This window comes from Danaus plexippus, chromosome 24 (assembly GCF_018135715.1).
Source record: "Danaus plexippus chromosome 24, MEX_DaPlex, whole genome shotgun sequence".
Lineage (NCBI taxonomy): Eukaryota > Metazoa > Arthropoda > Insecta > Lepidoptera > Nymphalidae > Danaus > Danaus plexippus.
The window spans coordinates 4,452,834-4,479,369 of NC_083552.1; the positions used below are offsets into that span (position 1 = coordinate 4,452,834).

General features: G+C 30.8%; 1 protein-coding gene across 2 annotated transcripts in view; it reads right to left on the reverse strand.

The window, feature by feature from the left end:
• The window catches only part of LOC116776042 (ATP-binding cassette sub-family D member 1), a 42,376-nt gene that overhangs the window by 10,320 nt on the left and 5,520 nt on the right, over nucleotides 1-26,536 (reverse strand). Inside the window, exons 1-2 of one of the 2 annotated variants that reach the window (XM_061524281.1) lie at nucleotides 13,032-13,179; nucleotides 2,158-2,477 (exon numbers count right to left, since the gene is read on the reverse strand). In XM_061524281.1, the coding sequence (XP_061380265.1) occupies nucleotides 2,158-2,316 (159 nt within the window). In that variant the 5' untranslated portion in view covers nucleotides 2,317-2,477; nucleotides 13,032-13,179. Of the gene's footprint in view, nucleotides 1-2,157; nucleotides 2,478-13,031; nucleotides 13,180-26,536 lie in introns of those variants that run through there. The other variant, XM_061524280.1, reaches the window with a different exon arrangement.

The following is a 26,536-nucleotide window of genomic DNA, read 5'->3' on the forward strand; positions in this document are numbered from 1 at the left end:
TTTTTGTCGTTATATGTCATAATAATTTAAAATTATTATAGAATTTAGCACCGACTTCTTTGTTTATTATAAAAAAAATACTTATTTTTTTTTAAACCATTCGCTGCCGTGTGAATTGTATTTGTATTGTTTTTGTTCAAAGTCATTTTATTCAAATTTGTAAATACAATATATTATTACATGTATGTGTTATTGTTTTACACACATTAATACCTTCGAGTACGTTCTATCAAAGGCTAAGCCGCCTCAAGGCGCTCTACTTGAGTAGAAAGGCCTTATAAGTTTCACTTGACGAAATTTAAATTATGGAGCGTCCCTTATATAAATTGCCACAGACCAAATTTGATATACATTTTGTAATAATTGAATATGTTGAAATAAAATCGAAATTACTTTCAAACGAAACTGTTTACCATTATAATTTATTTTTTATTAAATATAAAGCTCTTGAATACGAGAATAACAGTAAAAAGATATTTAGTAATATATGTACGTTAATCTAAAAATACATATTACATTTAAAATATATTTAAATTTAATACTAATTAATAGATTTTATCTGTGCTGTGTTTTTTTTTTTCTGTGAGGTTAGATGTGAAGAACGTTTCTTACGTCAGAAATGACATTAAAATTAAAGATCGCGTTTATACAGCCAGAGTAAATTAACCGGAAGTTAGCACAAAAATTCAATTAAAATATAATATAACCTTCGATATAAAATGCATTTCTCCATTGGTATAATATTATACAATTATTTGTCTGTCCGTGAATTGTTCTATGTTGATGCCATGGTGATGCTAAATTTTATTAGCTTTTTGTAAAAAAATAATAAGCAAAAGACTAAAAAGAGGTTTTAATTTAATGGACTTTTTTAATCTATTAACAAAACTCTAAACTTATAATTGTTACGTGAATTAATTGTTACGTGAATATTTTATAAATATCTACGTAATAATATAAATATTCAAATTTCTAAAAATATTTTTATAGCTATATTAAAAAAATTTTATATTAATTGATAAATTATACTGGCTTCTACTCGCGACTTCGTTCGAGTGAAGTATGTACATATTGCAAGATTGTAATCACATCAATGTGATTTGGCAAGAATGGAAGATCACAAAAGCAATATTATTTATCAGTTTTAGTTCATTACTATATATATATACTACGTATACTGTATATATATATATATATATATATATATATATATATATATATACACTATTTATCTTAACTTAAAATCATTGACATTTCTACTACGATTCATAACTAAAAGAGGTTCCTTTATTCTACCCAGCCGTTCATTACAATAAATGTACAAAGTAAATATATGTTTTAAGAGATAAGTTACCCTTTATGCACCAAATTTCTTTCCACTTTTTGGTATAAATAAATAAAGCTTCCAGCTAAACTATCAAATAACAGACTATAATTTAATTCACATAGCCAGTTTATTTCCATACACTGTTAACTAAATGTATGAAACAAAAAGTATATAATTAAAAAAATAAAATAAAAAGTGCATTAAGAAAACAAGCTCCCGCGTTAAACAACCCGGAAGTCATTTCAACGATAATTTAAAAATTACGTTCCCAGCCCATCCATTATACAATAACAATAATTATGTCATTATTCACAGTTATTATATTGACTTATTATGTTTTCTTTTGTGTTTAAATGTAAATACACAAAGTTATATAGCATCCAGCAAAGAAACATCAAATTCATTGTCAATACATAATTGACTTAGGGATTAATTGGAAATTATTTTCTTCGTTTTCCAAACATTTTCTAGGAGCGAGAGATATAACAGCCGAATCTCTCTACAGCCAACTAAAAGACTTGGATGTGCCCAGAACTAACGTCAGTTCATTCTTAGAACATACTTCGAAGGCAGCCCTAGTAGTTTATAGGCCCTATAGTTATAGTTATAGTAGAGAGAGGAGCTTGGACGGTAGAGGTGAGCGTTTAACGCGTATTATATAAGGGCCCCTTAAGCCTACACCTGAGTCACAAATCTCAGGCACTGTTGAAGCTCCTCTGCCTACAACGCGATGGACCCGACACCCTCACGGTGAATCCACGGAATGCTAAGAGGTTTCGCCTCATGTGAAAGTATTTTAAGCAATTGACTAATAATATATGTATGCTTACCTTATAGTTATTATTATTATGGCATGTGATGTTCGGTTTCCTCTCCCTGGCACCATAAGCTGCACAGGCTGCTAAGGCCACACCAACTCCTACCCCCAACGCTATCGTCGGCTGAACCCTAAACGCCTGCTCCTTTATCTTAGTCAGAATCGCGGGCATTTTATAATTTTTATTATAATATCGTCTTATTATACACAATTAATCGCACAGAAGTTATCAAAGAGATCGTATATCAATCACAGTTTCACTGATAATTTGTTTTTTTTTTTTCATTTAATTATCATTTGTTCCCTCGTATTGTCTATGGCTTCCTCCATTTTCTGCAACAAGAGAATTACAAATTAATCAAACGTATATAATCTTTAAATCTATGTATCCCTGTAAATACGGCCTTAATTTTTATGCTAACTAATAAATGCCATCGGAGTGACATAAAAAACAAACCGGTAAATTCTGTATAATTAAAACCGTTCATTTGCTGCTATTTTTCCTCCAAAATTTTAGCACCTCAATGTCGGCAGGTCAATTGACATGAGAAAAAAATATATACATCATACGTTATATTGGAAACCATGAAATAAATATGACACAGGTAAGGTTGTTTTTTTTTTACGCTAAGTTAACCTTAATTAAAGAAAAATATAGTTAAAATATTAGTAAGGAAATAAATCATAAATATATCGCAACTTTTTTATTCACACATTAATCATAATGGCGACAGATGCGAGGATTTTTAATAAAAAAAAAATATTTTTTTTAATTTTTATAATTTAAAATATACATTCATATAAAAACACTTTAAATATTTTAATTAAATTTATTTGTGCAAAAACATTTGCAAATTTTTATAAAGTAACACGGTCAAAAAAAAAACGAATTATTTAAGGGAATTTAATAATTAAAAATTATAAGATCATTCCAAGAAAAGCACACTTCTTATAAACATCACAAAAAAAATATATAATAAAAGCTTAAAGCTTTATTGGAAACTTGCATATGCAAATATAATTGGAATTATTAAGATGCCTTCGAGAAGATATCTCTCTTGACATTTCAAGGAAATAGCAAAAACATTTTTTGTCATCAAAACAACAATCCACATATAGATATTAATATTTTATTTCAATGTACTTTTCCTTAATATTTTTTTCTAATAATTCTGACTTCTGGGATATAGTTTAAACATACATTATATAAAGCGAAGAGTGCAAATTCATTTGCAGTTAGGGTTCCGTGAAAATTAAGTTAGATTTAACCGACTTATTAAAAGGTAACGCCTATCGTTACACAAAAAAGGTTTTAATATAAAAAACACTTTCAATTATTAATAAAAATTAATATGTTAATTTGAAAAACTTTAAATTTAAATGGTTTTACGTCATGTAATAAAAATAATTTGATGATATTAATATTTCTATGAAATGATATCGAAAACCCAAGTCAGATGAACACGGAACCCTAAAACGTTTTTTATTATAATGTATAGAACAGATAAATATAAATGACCTGAAAGTGATGTTGTTATAAGATCAAAAATATATAAAAACTCCGTTACTTGAACTAGTTTACTTTATTAGCACCTATTGAAGACACTAGCATTATAGTTTCACTTCCAAGTATGAGCTTTAAAATTTCTTTTGTATATCTATCGGTATGTGTAGGTGGCAGAGCCTAGCTGTGGTCAAGCTACTGCAGCTCGAACATGGGCTGGCTCGACCGGGGAAGTACCACCGTCTCACGGAAGAACGGCGTTAAGTAGTCTCTAATGGCTGCGTTTCGTCCGATGAGTGAGAGAGCCGGATATCCTTTCCTTTTTCCCGCCCTTTCCTACCCCTTCCCTTTACCCTCCTTTCCCACTATTTTCTCCCCCTCTTCCCTAATCGAGAGCGGCAACACATCTACAAAACTATGGATGACCATGGGCGACGGTACTACCTCCATCAGGTAGGCCATCTGTTCGATTGCCGCCTTTAGTATAATATATATATATATATATATGAATTCCGTATTGTTCTGTCTACATAAATTTTCACTTATTAAAATAAAACTAAGTTTTTAGGATACTACGCACTAAACTTCACTTAGTTTCAAAACTACTAAACAACTTACTAAAACTTAGTTTCTCGAAAATCTAACACATCATTCTCTCAATGACTGGCAAGTTTACTTTAACTGTGATTATCTCATTGTTGTGATTTTCTTACACTGATCACCACATCTGCGTGACAAACACAATACGCTCCTAGCAACCATTGATACGTATAAGAATTCACATCACAATCTTCTCAGTGAGACTTGCTGATAAACAAACTTATTCATAACTTCTTCGGATACTGGTTAGAATTTATTAATAAATATATATATATTGGAAAATTGAAAGCATTACTAAGCGTTCGTTGTCACACTACACACGCAGAGTTAGCAGTTTCTCATTCATAACTCTTTGATGTAAATTAAATTGGTAACTATACTCAATGGATTCATTGACGTATACTTTGTTACTATCAAACAATCAGATTAAATACCCATTAGTATATAAGTATATATATAACGAAAATATATAATACAAGTAAAATATTATACATATGCAAGTAAGTCGTTAAAATAAACGAGCTATAAATTATATATTCAATGGTATTTCAAAATAAAAATAAATAAACTCGGTTATATCAAATCTTCTGCAAGTCGAGCAGTAAGGTCGGCCATTATTAAATATTTTTCCTTGTCTTGTTTTAATATATAAAGTTAATTAAAATTATATGTCTTACAAATAAATTGGCTGTCCATTTTTATATATATATATATATATTGGTTATATACCTTATCTTTGTGAAAACAAACTAAGGCTATTTATATTACCGTTATCATTAGTTTTAAAAACTTCATAAAATAGGAAAAGATGGTTCCTTGTGAAACACCACACGTGCATCGCAACAAAGCCTTGACCGCGGCACCGTAGAAGGATATATTAATTCAATTTACCTACATTACTATAAACAAATACTATTATATTATTAACAGCATATATAACTCGACTCTACACGTACAAAAATTATAGTTATAACAATTTTATAAGTACTGTACCAGACACAGTTGACATACAGACACACAAGCACACGAGACAAAAATGATTTATACTTTAAGTATATAATATCTTATCAGAGAACATGTTTTTCAATTTCTTAAGTTCCCTATATCACTGATATTTTGCTTGCTAAAAAAAATGTACCCAAGTTGGCTTAGACCCCAAAATAAAATTACGATTCGATCAAACTAAACAATGGTACGGTTTACACAAGACGTCAAGTTAAAAATATATAGACATGAAATAAATTCAAGTCGACGTTGAAACAAATTAAATTGTGACCATAAACCTCTTAGTATCGAAGGCTGTGAAGCCGATCGATGGAATTAAGAATGCAAGACTCGACTCCTCAATAAAACATTCCACAAAAAACTACGAGAGTACCAATGAGCTACCGCAACTTAGAACGTAATAATTCAGACAATCAAGTCATTTATATATATATATATACCATCCAGAAAGGCTTTATATATATAAGAATCGAAAGCATGAAAAAATTTTGTCGATAGATATTACTTTCATAGATTTAAATAGATTTAAAGAAGTTACCTCATTTAATTAATATTATAAACATAATGAGGAAAAGAATTATATATATATATAATAGATTATATTGAGCAAACCAAGGTTTAACCGTAGTTTAGTGTTGGTGAACACATTGAGCTGTTGACGTCAATGGCTATAAGGTTATTGGCGAATCGCGATTCCCATCACGTTAGTGATGCTTTGAAATATATAGCATATACATAACAAATTAATGCTACGTTATATACATATGTATATATTATGTACCATTAATGAAAATTCACATGTTATTTATTATACGTTTCTTATAATATTTGTTGGGAATGTAATATTCTTTTTCAAATTTACGTTAATAAGATAATACATGGATGGAATTAGTGGATAATTGATTTTTATTTGAAGTATTTAGTATGTTTACTAGAAAATATCTATTAAAAATATATGATCAAAATAAATTTAAAAAATAGAAATGGTTTTCAAAAGTCTATCATATTAGTTTCATTATAAAATAAGAGATGGCGCTTTCAATGAAATTTTTAAAAAAAATTATTACAGAAAATATGCAAACTATTTCAATGACTTATTTTATTATTTCATAGTCTGTAGTACAATTTTACAATCTATAAATCCGAGCAACGGATTGAATTTCACGGCGATTAAGAAACAAGCAATTTCAAACTCAGTTACAAATTACAATAACCGTAATGCACACGAACCATGGAACATAAACTCTCAGATTACAACAACACTATAGTTATAAAACATATATATATATTGAGATCTAAGATTTTCGCGAGTTTTATTCATTTAAATGAAACTAATATATTTCGGATAAACTACGCGGATTTTATTATTTAAAAACTACATAATCCCGACGTTTCGGTTACTTTTCAGAGACCGTGATCACGGGCAGAAGAATCTCGTCTGCCTCATGAGTCTAGTCATTATCCGAAAAATATTAGTTTCATTTAAATATATGTATATTATATATGTTTTACACAATTAAAATTATTTATAATCATATTATAAATTATTTAACTTAAGGTACCTACATATAACGTGTAAATCTGTCAAATTCGCTTCACGTTTTTGACCTGCGACTTGGGGTCAAGTTGAGATATAACTATTTAGAGCAAGAGATCTCTTTATAAATATCGTAATTAGAACGTGACTTGATAACATTAAAATTAAACAGAGATGGCGATTCGCAAGTTGAAAACAATGTTTCCAATGAATTTTCAAATGGATGTGATAGTAAAATAGTATTAAAAAATTATATACACCACTTAGTACATGCTACGTTTGACATATAAAACATAATTTGGTTTGACTTTTAGATAGTTTTTCATTCATAATTCTTCGTATTGGACGGTGGAGGTGAGCGTTTAACGCGCGTTAGATAGGGGCCCTTAACCTACACCTGGGTCGCAAGTCCCAGGCACCGTTGAAGCTCCTCTCCCTGCAAGGATGTACCCGGCACCCGCACGGTGAATCTATTGAGTGATGAGAGGTTTCGTCTCATAATGTAGTTTATGGGTTGAAGAGGAAAACACGTCGTATGTAGCGTGGGGATGACAACTTGTGTTAAGCGTATCGTGTCTTTAATTCTTTACCACGAGTGTGGAAAGTCAAACTAAACAAGGTCCGTCTAGTGTTTCGTTCATGTACCTGAGTGAATACTGTCGTGTTCGTAAATTTATATATAGCCAGTTTTCAAGTTCATACCGAACTTTTCGTGAAAAATATTCCTCTGGCCAGAAGTTTACAAATGAAAAATCACTATTTTATTATTATTTATTTTTTACGAATAATCATTTTTAATTGTAATTACAGAAAAGTTGTTATAATGTAAAGTGTAAACACGTATCTTAGAGTTTTTAATTTTTCATTACAAAAAATTTATGAACACCTTTGAAATTTTCACAAACGTGTCTATGCATGGAGGTTCAATATTATATAATCTATATCAAATTAAGTTTGGATTTTAATAAAAATCGGTATAAAAGTTAAACAGATCATTTGAACAAGGGTTTAAAATGCAATCGATAGTTCTCTTATAGTCCTACATTCGAAGTCCGTTAACGTAAAACTGAATATACATAAGTCAACAAATAACATGTTTATGTCGTGACATATCATGTATAATTCTATAAAATATAATAAAAATACACAAAGTTAAAAATTATGAATTTAAAACTATTGTATACAAAAGAATACGTATTAATTGACTTAGTGAGTTCAAGGTCCGCATGAGGTTGGAGTTTTGCTTGAAAAAACATCTTTATATTTAAATTAATATATATTATATATTATTCACTCTAACAATTTTCTATATATAAACTATTAATAATTATTTTTTTATATAGGTGAGATTTTAAGGAACTATATTATTAAATGAAAATAATGTTTGTTGACTATACACTGAATGTTTAAACAATACGAAGAAAAACATATATAGATAACATAACCTCCTATTTTTGTAGTCGGTTTTAAGAAGTGATTCAATCACTTTATAATTGTTCATACATTTTTAAGTTTTGAAATAAATTTAAGCATATAATAAGACGTTTGTTTTATAAATAGCGTTTTAAGAGTCGTCAGCATTTAAATTAAATAATTTGAAAATGTATGATAATAATAAATTTTTTTATTACAAACAACATCATAACATAAGTATATAAGAATATGTGTTTTGTTACATTTTGGTAATTTTTTATAGTGAATTTTATTTATCAGAAAAAATGTAACTTATACAAGTCGTGGTGGCCTGGAGGTTAAAGGCCCGCCTCACACGTGAGGGCGCGGGTTCGAAACCTGGCAAGTACCAATGTGATCTTTTCCGAGTCATATGTACTTTCTAAGAGTTTTTATACACCACTGACAGACGGTGAAGGAAAACATCGTGAGGTAACCTAGTCTTATAATTTCAAATTATAAGATTGAAATCGTCAACCCGTCTTGAGCGAGCGTGGTGATTAACGCTCTAACCTTCTCCATGTGAGAAGAGGCTTTGCTCAGCAGTGGGCACCGATAGGCTGATGATGATGATGACATAACTTTTACAGATATTTAATCCGATCAAAGTGAAACAAGATTTAAACATATATCTTCAGTAAACCAAACAGTATTTCGGTTTGTATATGTTAAAAATGATCCAAATAAACAATTTTATTTACACCAACACCAAATGTAGACGTAAATTGATTAAACTATCCTATAATCAAATCAATGTTCCACTTCCAATATAATTGATAGCTTAAAAAGTATGTACAGTTGTTTATTAACCGAAAAAGAGACTATTCTGGGTCACTCAGCTCACATACAAAAAAAAAGTAGTGATAACGAGAAGTGAAATGCAAAAACATCTTACGAGTGAAAGGCAAAAGTGTTTTTATAGAACGTAATGAGTGCATTTTTCTCTCGAGCGTTCATCTCGCTTGAGACTGTTAACTGGGTTATTGATTGAGTTAAACACGAATAACTTACACAGATATTTAATATCTATGTTCCAGGATAAAATTTTATAATAAAAAAATATATGACTTACGTAAAAGATTTTCTAGATATCGAAATTATTTATTTTATATGTGAATTATAAAGTATTTCTGTATTTACACATAGCATTACGAAGCTCCATTCTTGTAAGTGGGTCAGATATTTGAAACGTTCATACAAATTATAAGCTGACATTTGAAAAATATGCTTTGCGTTTTAGTTTGTGTTTGTAATAATTGTTGAGGTAGAAGTAAGTTGAGACTTAGAAAGTTCTAGAGGATCCGAACAAGGTAATTTACGAATGAATAAATATTCTCTGATATAAATGCTCTTTATGAACTTTCTTAAGTCTACGTTTGATTAATTATCTCATTAGAAACTTTTCGATGAGACTTCTTAATTTCATTTCCATTTATAACACCTCGCACCATAGAATTAGAAAAATATGCCGCTTCAAAGCACAGTAATGGCATTCGGTGACGTCATTGATGATGACGTCACAGATCAACAAACAGCGCTGGTTACTATAACCCCGTGTCGGAAGATAGGTCGCAGCCTTGACGTGACATTGGACTAGGGTTGACACTTGAATAGATTTTCACGTAAATTATATTCTGCATTTGATAGTATTCTCTACTTATAATATATATGTATATAAATAATAATTCGAGAGACAGCCCTACAGTTATGTCACAACAAACAATATAACTGGTTTAATATATCGCAACGAGTGACTTCTCTTCATACTCTTCATGTTAGAAATGAAGTCACTGTAAACGAGATATGGAACACACTAACACACAGACTCTATTATTATATATAAAATATATTATTACTATGATTAAAATTATAATTGTAGGAAATTTTAATTCTCCATTCAATTCACATCCATTACTTTACGAAAAATCCCTTTCATACAATTGGGGAATTAAAGCCGACAGGGACAGCGTATTGACATACGGACATTTTATTTGATATTAATCTTTCTATACTGAATCCGATAATAAGATACGTTATACGGTTCAAAACTAAAAAATATTCATAAATCATATAGAATAATAAAACTGAAAAACTATATATATATATATTAGGTACACATAAAGTGATATTGTTTTGTAATACCAAGGTCATGATTTTTTATCATTATCGTTATTTAAAATTGATAATTTTATTTATTATAATATTATAGATGTGACTCGTCTGTTAATCTCAAGAAACCTGATTTTAACTTTCTATCTGCATTATGTAATGTAAGAGACGGTTATGGAATCACACAATTATAACATTATTATATAAAACTTGTTTGTTTGTTTATACTTGGAAGTTGGAAATGTAATAAAAAATATTTTTGACACATTTCAGATGAAATATCTTCGGACCAGTCTCAAGACTTTTCGTGTTGTTGTTACGTGATTTAGAAAAATAAATCGTTGTGTTACAGTCAGAACTAATGGCATAATTTTCTTTCAATAAATTTTTCATGCAATTGTAAGTCTAACAACTAAAAAAGAATTATTTAACTTGCATTATGTAGTTATTTAATATGTAGTGGTTTGATTCTTGTAAAATGTATTCTTATTTATTCATTGAAATTCAATAGAATAAATCATATAATATACATTTTATTTCAAACAATCAATATAAAGTTCATATTGAAAGTATTTTATATGGTGATAGAGCCTAGTTGTAGTCAAGTTACTACAACCTGAGCCCGAAGCGCTGGCTCGACCGGGGAAGTACCAACTTCTTACCAAAGAGTCGGTTGCCCCTTCCCCGTTCCCATCCTTTCCTGCCATTTCCTTATTCCCACCCCTCCCTTTTCCTCAACAATCAAGTTTGGCAACGCATCCGCAACATCTACGTTGCATATGTCCATGGGCGACGGTCACTACTGACCATCTGCTCATTTGCCACCTTTCACATAAAAAAACAAGATTTTTTTTATACTTTAATACGTTCTTTCGCAAATATAATATGTGTGTATTATGATACTCAAAAGTGCTCGGTGATTGCTCGATGCCGAAATAATCTCAATGAACTTTCACTGGTCTCGTCAACTTAGAAAGTTGAGTAGATATGTGTTAACAGACGAACACACAAAAGTGATGTTGCAAAATTTCTTTTGAATACTTTCAAAATGGAATACAAAAAAAAAATCTAACATAACCATTCAAAAAATTATTTCTCAAGTCTTATGACCAGACATTTTATTTAGGAAGAGTATTTTTTCAATTACTGGACTTATTTTTACAGGTTAAACGGAATGTAGATTCAGTTGTAGTAAATAAAGTTGGCGACATTATTAATTTTCCACGTACTGTAGTCAACTTTAAATGGAAAAATATTTAACATAGTTTACGTAAAATAATAAAGGTTATGTCATGTGTGAGAAATAATGAAATTAAGGTATATTTTGAGTAAAACCAACAGTAAGAACAAAAAAAAAGTGAAATGAATATTTGTCATACAAGTCTATTATGTTGATTTTTACAAAAAAATATATGTTATCGTAAATGTATGTTTATCCGAGTACAAAAAAAAAATCTCGATTATTAGACTATTTTTTTTACTACAATCAGTATATCGCGATAATTATAATAAATCATGCTTAAAATTCAAAATATCAATTAATTACACATTTCCTACAAAAACTTATCGTATACGATCGAAGATAAATACTTTTGTAACAATTTTATTATATTCCGTAAAAACTTATTATATCAAGGGATATTATTTTTAAAGCCAAAACGAGCTGACACTAGATATAAAAATAATTCAGCGCACATTAAAATTGACAAATATACGTAAATGATTAGAAAAATAATATATATATATTAGACAAAAATTATATATCTTTTTTTTTTATTAAGGGAATAAACAGCAACTCGAATTTATCTCTGAACACATCCCACATACGATTTGGAAGATTCAATTTCCATTATAAACATTATACTGCATTTTACTTATATTTTTATTAAATAAAAATGTATAATATCCACAGACATGGAATCGTTATTGTTAAATAAGCTAAAATCCGAAAATCTTACTTGAAATACAGCATTGTTCTCAGTATGCTTACAACAAGTTGAATCGACAAACTACGTACGAGGCGTTTCTCGTTTCTGATTCGATAACCTACGTAAATAGTCTAATACTAAAATTTATATATGAACAACTGCTAACGCTCTGTATGTAGTATAGCGATGTGAACTTGGACTAAGCGTACTGGTATGCTGATTATTTAACAATGTTCAAATACCTCATTTAAAATACATAACTTTACTAGTCACTTCACTTTACTCATCTTATGTCGTTTTCTCCTTTGACGTATCATTTATCTTAGGTTAATTAAGGTTTCTTAAGAAAGCAAAAAACCACATAAACAATTAGGTAGTATTCTTAGAGTTGACACTCGTTAAGTATATATTGCTTTAGATATGACAAAAAATATTACCTCGTCCGATTAAATGTATATTTCGTAATTATTTCTTAATATTTTAATGTTTTTAGGTTTAAATACATTTATATATATTTTGTATAATAAGTATGTCACGATAACTCCGTTCAAGGACTCAATAGTTTTGAGAACCCAATTAGTAATTCATATTCTAGTGGTTTTTAATATATTTTGTTTTATATACAAAAAATATGTTATATATTTTTAATATATATATTTATCAAATATATCATGAAATAATTGATCCAACAAACAAATTAACAAAGAAAACAGACATATACAGTACGTGGGTATTATTAAAACCGTACTCACTTGAAGAACATCCGTCAACACTTATCACATCACTAGCACAATACGATAGTAAATAAAATATTGATTTAATGATAATGAAAAAATAATTAAAATTAAAAAAAAAAACACGTCCGGCCCCACCAATAGTTCGACGAGTACTGAACGCTGATCCACTCTCGCATAACATTCACACAAAAAAATATATAATATCATCAAGCCATTCTATATCATTCACCCTGCATATAAGAATTATAATCGCTTGAATTATAATAACTATAATATATCATCCGTCGTCTGTACGTGCAACGTTCTATTGTACGGAACGTAATTTTTTTTTCTTATAAAATCCAATGCAAGAAGTAATTTAGACATCACGAGATAAAACTCATATAATGTACGCATGTATTGCGTTAATTTATTCAAACTACACTCATAATGTTTAATTTTTTATGTTATTTTAATGAAAAATTAACCCTGATTTCAACGGAATTGTAGTCATGACATAAGAATATACTTTAAGGACACATACGTAATACAAAAACAAGGAAATCTTAACATAATTGTTACCTAACAATCACCCGGACTGGTTGTACGTAAAGCTGTACTGTTTTAAGAGAGAGCAATTTTATAAAGGACATGTTTAGAAGGTTTGTAAAATCATAAAAAAAAAAAAAACAATTTTTTTATAAGCCATTATTTTTTTGTCCGTGACTATCTGCAAATGAACTAGAGGGTAAGGTGAAGAGTTAGGTTAAGGGGATAAACAAACAAGTCTAAAGATATTATTATTAAAGTGGAACTGATGAAAATGGTGAATGATTGATATGTAACTACTGATCTCGGCTTTCCTTGAAAATTTATGAGTAGTACGTATGGCAATACTTCCTCCATACTATCCTATGGCACCCACACAATATCAAGCACTTTTGAGTTTTTAATAATCTACCCTTACCTAAAAAATCCCTTCTTAAACATTAAGAGTATGGTCTTTGCCTTAGAAATATGCTATAAAATATATAAAAAATATATATAGATTATAAATAAAAAAATAACACAAATAGAGAATGATAAAATCAAAAATATTTCCTTGATATATATAAAAAAGTAAGAGGCACAGGTAGTGTTTCACTGAATAATTAAATCATTATTATATCCCGGAACATAAATTAAATGAAAAATTTAAAAAAAAAACGGAAGCCTTTATTTCGAAAATAATAAACATTGCAATAAAAGTGTAATATCGGTTCAAACTTATTTATTTATCTATATCCATGATATGGCTTCATTAACATTGGAATTATTGAATATTCTGCCAAACTAATGCTATCTCAAAACTCAACGCTTGTCACTTTGACGTTTAACATACACTGCTCCCCAAAAAATTGTTCAATATTTTAAACAGATCTCGCCTTGTGTTATTAAAAAAAAAGAAAGAAAAAAATTCGTTTCGTATCGTTGCTAATATCTGCCATAATGACGCCATAAAAAAACATTATTGTATATATTTTATGTTTCGCTGCGGGAATGTGTATGAATTAAATCATTATCTAACACATGCACGACGCGGTGTGCTCAGAGCTCAACGTCCATTTGTTATCAATCAAGTAAGTGATTTGTACATTGGTTCATTACCAAACGTGCAGATAACATATGACTCAAAGTAATAAAACTTAAAAGTTTAGGAGGATTCATTTTTTTTTAATCCTACGTCCAAAAATTAAATATATTTTTTATTTATATATATATAAATCATTGAAAACATGCTAAGTGTTTGTTATTATATACTTAATATTATATTATTAGATTTAAATCGAAATACCTTTGATAGTAAAAGCTTTGCCTGTCATTGGATAATACATTACAAAGAAAAGCAAGAGCTTTACAAATCGTATTTCGTAACCGGGACCGCTTGGGATGTACCGTGTATCGATAGTTAATTTATCGATAGTAGTTCGTTAGTTGCGTCACAAATATTAATATTTCAATGATAATTTTTAATTGTCAAAAATTGTGACAATATTTGCATTACATAAATGTCTGTACTCTTTGATCTTATCTTAAGGTTTGCTGCGATAAAAACATAAGGAAAAAATATATGAAATATTTATGTTAGTTTTGTATCTTTTGTTTTGCGATACGCAAAAACTGAATTGGTTCTGAAATTTTATAGATTGTGATTTGCAATATATGTTATAGAATGATTGCTATTGAGAAATAGTTTTTGTAATCAAACGTTCATGGACAGAGACAGGGTGCGAGAGTAGTTCTATTTTAAATCAAAACATACAATATGATTTAATTAATGAAGTATTTTCAATATATACTTATAGTAATAAATGAAATTTAAGTGTCCGTTTGTAATTTGAATTTAATAGCTTTTCATTAAATACATGAAATTATACACGATACCGTAATCAAAAAAGAAATTTTTACAATTTCTGTGTGTCTGTTTGTTACGGCTCATATCTGGAACAGATTGACCGATAAAGGAAGGACTTCCATTTACAAAAGGAGTAAAAATATGAAAGTTCTAAACTTGACAAAAAATAGTTACGCTTCGTGTTAAGACCGATTTTACAAATACTCTTTCTCTCTCTTTTATCGAAAGAGAATTGTCCTAAGGTAGTTCTATTAACACTAAGTAAGAAACTGAATAAATAATCTTCGAGAAATGGAAATCGGAATGATACCTAATAATGGTGACTTAAAATAACGAATATCTCAATTGAGTTTAATATGCGGGCGAAGTCGCAAGCAACAGCTATTCAATCGTCATTATCATTATGTTGAGGTATTGCACTCGCCATAAGTGAATGTTTCCTTTGTAAGTTTTACTATTACATATGTTAAGGACATTAATGCTTAGTGTTTAGCTACGAACCCTTAAAAAAATATAAGGAATTAATTTTACGATCCAAACTATTTTCATAATAATTAAAACAATTCTTCTTTACACTATAGGACTAGGTAGATTAAATATTTTTTTACAAACTTCATTTCAATCAATACATATATTTTACAAATAACAACATGTTGTATAAGCGAAGAATACTTAAACTTATAAAATATTAATATATACATGTTTATCGATAAACAAACAACAGGTTCACGTCACTAATCGTGATACCAGCGGAAAGAAAGTGGTCTGTCTGGACGTAACAGTCGTACGCCGTCTCTATGTCAGTGTTACGCAATTTAGGGCACGACACTAGGGCATCCGAGAGCAGTAGCTAGTAGTTACAGTTTATAGTTGGTTTTATAGAATAGAATAGAATACAAGAAAACTTTCATTGTTATCTAATGTGTTATAAAAACGCTTTGATTTATTTGACTTTTGAACACTAAATTGAAAATGGTATTCAGTAATTTGTTTATTAATATTATGCAAAGACACGTGCATAATGAGTTATTGTAAGGTCAATATATATATATATATATATATAACAATACGTTTCTTTGTACATTTTTTAGCAAGGAGTAATTGAAAAAAAATGGTTACAATAGAAACTTAATTAAATAATTGTAAGACAAAGTTTTTGAATTTCCCACACTGCTTCGGAGTATTTTTTTTCATTCTTATGATTGAATATAAAATTCTCAACCACTGCTGACGACACTAATTATATAAAATTAATAAATAATTCAATAATCTATATAACTATAACACAGTACGTTACTCAACATCGCCTTGAACGCGCTCGAATATAAAAATAGTACAAAAAAAAATTAATTCAAATGATTCAATTGAGATATTTAACGAAATCATTTCTATAGCGACCTCTCGCTTCATGCGGTTTTGGACAGTTATTTATCAGTGTATTGAAAACATTGGGTAATGACTATCAATCAACTATTTAATTGAAGTTAGGAAACTAGAAACTGAACATATATATAGATATACATAATTACCATATTGCTGTGTATGATTATTAAAAATATATAATTAGTAGCAACACAAGCCAAAATATTATTTTCAACCCTACGTACAATTCGGGTCTCACAAACCCCAGTGCCTTTATCAACAATTTGTTGTAACTCTTGATTATGCTTTTTTGTGCTCGTGTTTTGAAAGGTTAGAATGACTGGATTGTAGAGTGGCAAGATCTATTCAACAAACATACGTGAAGGAAAGTCATTTGGGTTCAGCAGACCCCACATTGTTTGAAATATAGACAAAAAATTTGTTAGTAATAAAAAAATATTGATAATGGATGGAAGTTGCAATACTAGAAGGCTTGTTTTTATATTAACTTCAGGACTATTTATTATTTTTTATTAAAAATTAACAAGACGGTCACAAAAAATTTGCCAAACACTGCTCTGAGCGCTGATAAATACTGACTTAATGTGACTGCATCAGTTTTATGTTAAAATTGAAAAGAACTCAACCAACATGTATATCAAAAAGAATGCAGAAAGAATACCTTTTATGTATTATTTATAGTTAACTCATAAAGTGAACTCATCATTTTTTGTTGTTAAAGTTTTTTTTTTGCGTTTATTTCACATAACTGTATTATATTTTTGGTTATAATACAATAACAATATACTCATAATCCATAAATATTGACGTAATTAATGTCATTTTTATTGTTGGGTGTGAGAAACCCGAAATATTCTAGGATGTTGCTGAAATTATCGTAATTGTTACAGTTAAGACTGTCTATATTTATGTTCGTGTTAAATTTTATACGTGGAATCCATCCAGTAATCTACTGCGTGGGAGTCGTTCCACGGAAAAAGGTGCAGCCAATATTTATACTACGAAAATTTTAGAAAACAAATAAGTGCAGTGTTAAAGGTCATGTTAAGCAAGCTACTGTGTGAAATATCAATTTGAATGTCTATTGCATCTTGTTTTGAAACGATAATTTAAGTGCCTACTTATCTTTTTTCGACCTTACAATCGATTCAATGCGAATTATGTTGCGTGGTAAGTTAAAAATACAATTTCAAGTATTTTTTCAAACAAACACACACATATACAAAAGATATTTGCTCTTGGGCGTCCAGACCAGGCATATTTTTTTATTCGAGAATTTTAAAGCGCTTTGTGCTAATAGAGCTTACGGTTCCTTGGGAAACCAACATCGTCAAAGACCATGCCATCAACGTCAATAAGTATTACGAGCTATTAGGAATAGGTTCGTCGTAAATTTGTACGCGGTAGAAGTGGGAGCGTGAGGTATAACGGCTAAATCGTTCTACAATCTACTGAAAGACGTGAGCTTCGAAGGCAGCCCTAGTAGGTTATTTACAATTTTGGTTTCGTAGAGAGAGGAGCTTGGACGGTGGAGGTGAGCGTTTAACGCGCGTTAGTTAGGGGCCTCTTAAACCTACACCTGAGTACCGTTGAAGCTCCTCTCCCAGCAACGTGATGGACCCGGCGCCCGCACGGTGAATCCATGGAATGACCAAAAATTTCGTCTCTTATTATTACAATAATTCGAAATATTACTTGTATAATTCTTATGAAATTTAATTTATAATATATTTTTAATTACATAAAAATTATGATTCAGAAAGGAAGGAAATATACATCTTTAACATTCAATTATTTCACCAACCAATTTACTGGAAATTTAATAATCATAATAAAATAAAAGCTAGACAGCATTACGACAAGTTTTTTCTCATTAAACTTATCACAGAGCATTTACCTTTAAATTTTCATTCATATATCGTAACACATGACTGTATCTACATTAGATAAGTGAAAAACTAGTGACTGTATGTATTCAGTTAGACGAATCAACTTGTAGAAAGCTATTAATATTTAAGTTCACAGCACAATACATCAAATGCTTAACACAAATTGCAAGGTACCTTCTCTTTTGAATGTAAATGTCAACGTCCTGTATGAGTCTTAATGAACCCAAATATCTACAATCTTACGAGTACTCAGTTTCAAAATAATTTCGTCATATTATTTACGTACTAATGAGACTTCAATAGGAGGTCAGTTATTTTACTATTACTTTATTTAACCATGAAATTAATAACGATTAATATATTATATATATATATATATATATATATATATATATATATATATATATATATATATGAGACAAGATTCACATTTAATTATGTCGTAAATTAATATACCTCATTTATTTTCACTTTTATTTAGTAATATTAATTTATATATTAGTATAAATACAAATAAAGTATTTTTTTTTAATAATTCGGCTTCAGCTGCATTCTTTACATTTACGACTTGGTTGGTCGTTTAATAAATCAGTTTTTCATTCAATTAGTCACGTTAATACGTTACGTGGGGAGAATTATAACAAACTGCATACTGTCTGTATTTAGTTTAATGGTACAAACTGGTAGTAAGCGTTGTGTTTGTGATACACCAGTTATAATTTAAGAACTCTTGCTTGGCTTGGTGATACCATATTTACATATGATATAAATATGTTAAAACATAACATCAAATTATTACGACGTTAGAAAATATACGGAACCCCAGACAATAGGTTCGTCAAAATATAATGCAATAGGAAGAGAAGTATTACAGTCTCCAACCGAGCATAACACACGCAACATCATGTGGATTGCAATCTAGACCTTATTATGATAAAGTTAAAAGTTATAATCCGGTGATGGTACAAATGATTGCAATAATTCAGCCTGATCGGATGTTGAGTACAAAATCCTCTGATGCAAGACTGTCTAAGAAGGCTCTATGCTCTATAAACGCACGAATTATGCTTTGTTTTTATTTTAAGTTCATTCATTGGCTCAATTTCTAAATTTGTATAAGAAATAAATTATTTCAAGATAGGATCCATCAGGTTAGGATGTATGAGTTGGGGCTGAAGGTCAGGAGGACGGCAGGTGCGCTGGGGAAATTCCTCCCGAACCTCGGAGGTCCCAGCGCAGCTTGCAGGCGGCTATACTCTGGGGTCTGTCGGAGTATAGCCACGTACGGTGCTCCCGTTTGGGCTGATCGCCCGATGAGCCGCGGGGTCAAGGCCCTTCTGCGCTCGGCGCAAAGGGCGCCCGCGGTGAGGGTGGTTAGGGGGTACCGTACGGTCTCCTGGGCCGCAGCGACGGCTCTTGCCGGCGATCCGCCTTGGGATCTTGTGGCGTCGGTTCTCACCGAGGTGTTCTCCTACGTCTCGGGTAGGAGGGCTCTCGGAGAGAACCCTTCGACAAAGGAGATCCGGGCGGTTCGCCGGCAGGGGGAGTCGCGCCTTATGCGGGAGTGGGGGGAGGACCTGGCGGGCCAGCCGTACGGTAAACGTACAACGGCTGCGCTCCGGCCGGTCCTAGAGCGTTGGATGAGGCGGAAACGCAAGCCCCTCACTTTCCGTCTGACGCAGGTTTTCACCGGGCACGGCTGCTTCGGTGACTACTTGTGTCGGGTGGCCAGGAGAGAGCCGGAAGGAGGCTGCCATGAGTGCGGCGCTGCGGTGGACTCAGCCCAGCACACCCTCGAGGTGTGCCCGAGATGGGCTGCGCAGCGCCAAGACCTTGTGGCGGCACTCGGCGGAGTGGACTTGTCGCTTTCGAGTGTCGCGGAGAAGATGCTCGAGAGTGACAGGTCCTGGATGGCGGTGTCCTCCTTCTGTGAGACGGTCATGTCCACGAAGGAGGCATCTGAGCGGGAACGGGAGGTTGCGGCTGATGCACCCTCCCTCCGCAGACGACGGGGGGGGGCGCGCCGGAGGCGATATTCGCAACGCCTCCAATAGCGCCCCCCCACTACGGGCTGGGGTCGGGCTGGTAACCCGGCTCCTGTGAAAGCCCGGCGTCGTCGGGGCGATCCTAATTGTCGGGATCGCCTCCTTTCTCCGAGGGAGTAAGTCCGGTCTTTGCCAGGACCGGCCAGTCGCTGGTGTGCCCTGTCGCTGACAGATCCGGGGTGCACCAACATAGCGGCCGATGGCTTTCGCAGTGGTTTTAGTGAGTAGGGACCTGCCCAGGTCGAGTCTCACACATCCTCTCCGGCCCCACCAAGGCCGGTGAGACGGCTCGAAAAAAGAGTTTCCCTGCGTCATCAAAAAAAAAAAAAAAAAAGGTTAGGATGTATATTGAAAACCTTCGTATGTCTGTTTGCAAAAAGATATTAAAAAAAAAAACTTTCCTTAAATTATATGCTATTAAATATATACCAAATGTATATCTTCAAAACTAGTACATATTTCATGAATTATAAAATGTTTATGTAAAATAATTGTGCCATGTTGTCTAATTTTTTTTTTGCCGATCAGTGTTTATGTCAATTAATAAATTCACATTGCATTCATTTACTTACAATCTGTAAATAGAACGGATGTGACATACATACATAAAGATAATTAAATAATAATATTTATATTATTTTATACTCCGAAAAATACTTTAATAAAAAATGGCCTTAGGATTTAAATACTCTAATATATATAAATATATATATTTATATACGTAGTTTTTATTATTCATTATCCAATAAATCTTCATACTGTAGTTTCTATTTAAAGCAGTACTTCAATAGATATAACGTTAAAATCAATAATAATAAATTTAATTAAAATAAAAGCCATACAGATTTTCACTCTATGTATTGCAAATATTTAAATTATTATTCTTACTCGCTTATGTTTAAATTCCATTGCGACATGACGTTACATTTTTGACAGACAAGCAAAAAAAATTTTTTGCAGTCGATGACGCACTGCAGACTTTTAACACATTCTTTATCAGGTTAATTGAAACATTCTAAGGTTTTTATGTATCCATAGATTACGATGTCTTCGATTAAATTAATCAGATAAACTTTATCCTTGGTCAGGTTATCTAAAATGACTTATATCACATTACAATTGCATATTGTTATTATGTGCTGTGCATGTTGAATAGTCCTTTAATTTAAGATGTTTGTACACATTTGCATACAATTATATTAGGTTAAAAGTACGATCATTTGATAGGCAATTATTATCTGAACCCACGATAATGGGATTTAATTTAGAAATATTAATTTCTTATAAATTTTGAGATGACAGAGAATTACTATATCTTTGAAAGGTCCTTTTATAATTAATGTGCCTCATTGCATCCAACACAAAAAACAGCCAATACATACATAACATTCTAGATTTAAATCGAAATATGTTTTAATATATATACTATTTTGTGGACAAAAGTCAAAACCAACTTGTTGGTATATAGTGGAAGTAAAATTCAATACACAATTATAGATAATTAATATCTTCACAATACTGTATGTTTCAGTAATATTTTATTATCACGTCATATGAGAAGCAAATATGAAGAAATATCAAACCTCTTTGCTTATGTAGGTGCATTGAATTCTGAATGAGAGAAATCTATTATACATAGACACGATGGCTTATTTGTTAAACAATTAGGTCACGGTATCCCAGCGGCAACGGGTTCAAATCCAGTTTGTCAACATACATTGAGCAGAGAGTAATTTAAAATCTCATAACAAATTTTCTCAAAACATTTCAAGTATTATTGCTTCTTATACAAAAGTAATCTATAAAGCCTTGTACATTCGTACAACGTAATCATCATTATAACATTGTCAGAGACACATTTGTCGGTTTGTGAGTAATTTTATTTTAATGGTTTAGGGTTCCTTGACACGAATATGAGTAAAAGAAGCCAAAATTATTGGTCTCTATAAAATTTAATCAAAACTGATAAAAAAAAATCCCCCTTTTTTTCTTCTACAACTTCATATTTAGCTGATAGAATATCATCCTAGCAGTAAACCCGCCTTTAGTTTAACAAAAAAGATAAATAAAATGATAACTAACTATTCCTTGGTTATTGAAATAAATACTATATTCTCAGTTAGAACCGGAAAATTCTTAATTTACAAGTGAAAGGCTTTATGTGACCCTAGATGGCCTAGAGCCTACCCAGAACGGATGCAGGACCTAGAATGTTAGGCAAGATAGATCCTTAGGAAATAAATTATTTCACAACATCTGAATAAAGCATTCACACTTTATGTACAATTATATAGGATATATACTGATAATATTAATAAATTTCGGTTATACCCAAATTTTTTCTATTATCAATAAACTATTTTCATATCTCATTAACATTCTTATCATATCAGGGACGATTTGTTTTTAATTCATGATTAATATATAATTATATAAACGAACAAACAACAAAAATAATATATGTCAATAATGAAAAGCGTTGTAAAATAGTATCGTATTATATAAAAAATTATCGAGTTTAAAATATCGATAAACTGATGGTGACGAAGCCTCCGATGGCATCAAGCAGGTCAAATACCTGTGACAACACCGCACACACTAAGCACTTGACATACCCACCCACGATACATCCTTTAAGAGACACTTTAACGTTAACAAAAAATATGCATTATTTGAATTTTTTTGCCATAAATATGTCATATAACAACAAACTTTCAAGTGTAGTGGCGTGAACCGTATGAGAATGGCTGAATAAATGAAACTGAGCACATATAAAATTTTTTGAATCAAAAAAAAATTGCTAGCCGAGTCTATTACTAATTGTAAATATTTCATTTACATCGAGGGTATTAATTTCCAGCTAACATCTTTATAAATTTGATTAATTCAAACATTGCTCTTACGCAATACGAGTACATTATTTATTTTGAATACGTAATAATAAAATTAGTGAAAACATAAAACGTCTGTTCGTTTGTTTCAAATGTTAACTAGTTGGCAAACTGTTACCAAACAAAACAGAAATATATGTCAGTGTGTCAAATACACTTGATCAGTATGTACTCACTTGTAAGACTTCGCACATTATATCAATATATAGACATTTGTATACGAAAGTTTATAATACTATTTATATTAGATATTTGGCAGAAAATAAGCAAATAAAATATAACAGTTATTTACAAACAGTTATTTTACGACTCCATAATGTTACGATTCAAAATGATCCTAGGTAAAAATTATCTTACTTATTCCTCAGAATAAAACAACTACTCTATATATTAGGCCTATAAAACTAACAATGATATATATTATATATACTTCTATATTATGAAATATAATAGAAAACGTAAGGCGGCCATAGTATAGTGGAATTATAGTCACCTCTGAAGCAGGTTCAATGTAAGAATATCCAATTATACGAGAAGGTCGCTATAACTATTACCTACTTTCTACTTAAACACAAACATACAGGGCTGTCAATATTATTTTATTTAACATACAGTCATATTTATTTTACTTATAGTTTTTTTGTCCAAACTTATAACTATAATTATAATTTTATTAGCCTAAATCTCGGGGATGGTCAAAACAGATCTATACCTATATCTATAAATATAGATAGATATATTAACATAACATACAAACTCCCATCCCTGATGTTAGCAAATTTACTACAATTCCCGGCTATTATCTCTTCATATGAAGTACAGTTATTTTAATCTTGTTTTTGTTATAACCAAGTTCAATGTAATTTTATTATAATTAAAAATTTCAAGTAGTTCATTGAAGACTTTTATTGGAATAATCTAGGAATTTTTATACATATATCGCAAAACAAAGGAGATGACGAACTAGTCGCAAGTTCTGTATTATGTATTAAAAAACATATCCTTGTGGTTCCAATAAGAAATCTTAAGCAATTTAGCGGAGTCTGGTATCAAAATATGTTTTGAATGTTTAAACTCATATATATGTGTGTATATATATGCTATATATATATATATATATATATATATATATATATAGCATATAGCAAATAGAATACTGTATATAAGACATCCGTTTTTCAAACAACGGAATCCAAGCTCGGATGTGATTGATTCATCATCACTAGTATTTTACAGTCACCTGATGAATGAGGAGTCGAAGGCGTGAAGCTCGTTTGCTTCCCGCAGTGATGACGGCCCCCATTTATCTTACAAATGTATCTCTTACAGCGACCGGTAAATTCTATTTCGTAGAAATCAATTCAGTACACGAAATCAATCGATTAAACTCACTGTATATATCTTCATATAACTCCGTTCGTTAATTTTTACTATTAAATATCTATTAGTATTGTTTTTCAAGTATAAATCTATATAAATCCAATAAAAATTTAGAATAGTTAAAAAAAAGTATTCGCAATTATGTATGCAGATGAATTTCCTGTACCTAAGTATGAAATAAACATTTGGATTTGACCTCGATCGTACTTTGAGAACGCTCGTGTAGGATTCGTTTACTTTATTTTATTTGCTGATATTTTCACGCTTGGCCATTGAAGATGTTGCTTTAACCCCATTAGTAACAATATCCAGTTAGTCGTGAAACAAACACATCACTCACTAACCAATTAACACCTCCAGCTTAAGACGAAGACAACGTCATTGTCACAAAAAAACCATTTTTTTTTTTTAGTACTTTGCTAAAAAAAAAACTAAAATAATATTTAAGACAGCGAGCATGTTTGCTATGTTTTTTTAATAATCTCACAATTTTGTTTGAATGAAGAATTAAAAAAATCTTGGGAATTTTACGAAATAGTAAATTTTAATACAATAAAAAATTATTCCTTTAACTTATGAGTCTTGTGAGGGAAGAAATATCCTTTCTAACTCCAACTGAATATTTTTAATGACAAGATAACAGTAATCATTTTCACGTTCCGATTCTATTTTATTTAAAATACCTTTTTTGAATACATCAATACGAAAAACTAAAGCACGTATTGTAGAAAAAAGGTTCTAATATCTCACTACCCTCAAAAAATTAGTATAACTAACATTATATTTTATAGTCTCGAATTGAGTATTTTCTCATTTTTTTTTTATTTAATTAACTCATAGTAGATACTTGTATTTAAATACGTCTTAATACATCGTGTTTTAAATGTTTTCAAAGGGTATTTTGAATTAATTTTAAATAAATCAGTTTTTTATATGTCTAAGTGCACAGCCGGTAAAATTTTTATACCATAATAAATGAACAAATAAAAGTCAGAGGTCAGATAATGTTAAGTGTCGACGAGATAATGACAAAATTATTAAAATTCCATGTATGTTATTATTGATGCAAAGTATTGTAAAGCATTTTTTGAGAGAACAATAATAAAATAGTGAAAATTTTACAATGTGTTCTTTAACAGGCGTCATGTGTGCTAAAATTTCGTTTATGCTATAAATCGTCAGAGGGAAGTGTGCTCCATACTGTTGGTTGTTAGCCAGTATTGTAAGGAACATGAACCTATACGATATCCTTGCATGATCGGGGTCTACTTCAACGAGCCTTCACGCCCCCTGCATCAATCACGTTGAAGTTATGCAAGGTGTGCTGGCGAGTTGTCCCCCCAGGGAGCTTCAGTAGTAGGTTATCGCCACAGTATACTGGCATCCAAAACAGGCAAATACCAGAGGCGGTACCGCCGAGGATGCAAAGAGTAGGGTCAAAGCACAAAGTGCCCAAGTCAACGGTGAAAACGAGAGTAAGTATCGACCAACGATCACCGTGGGTGCTATTTATTTACGTCTAGTAAAGTGCTTGTCTATTGGTAACTGACAGGGGACT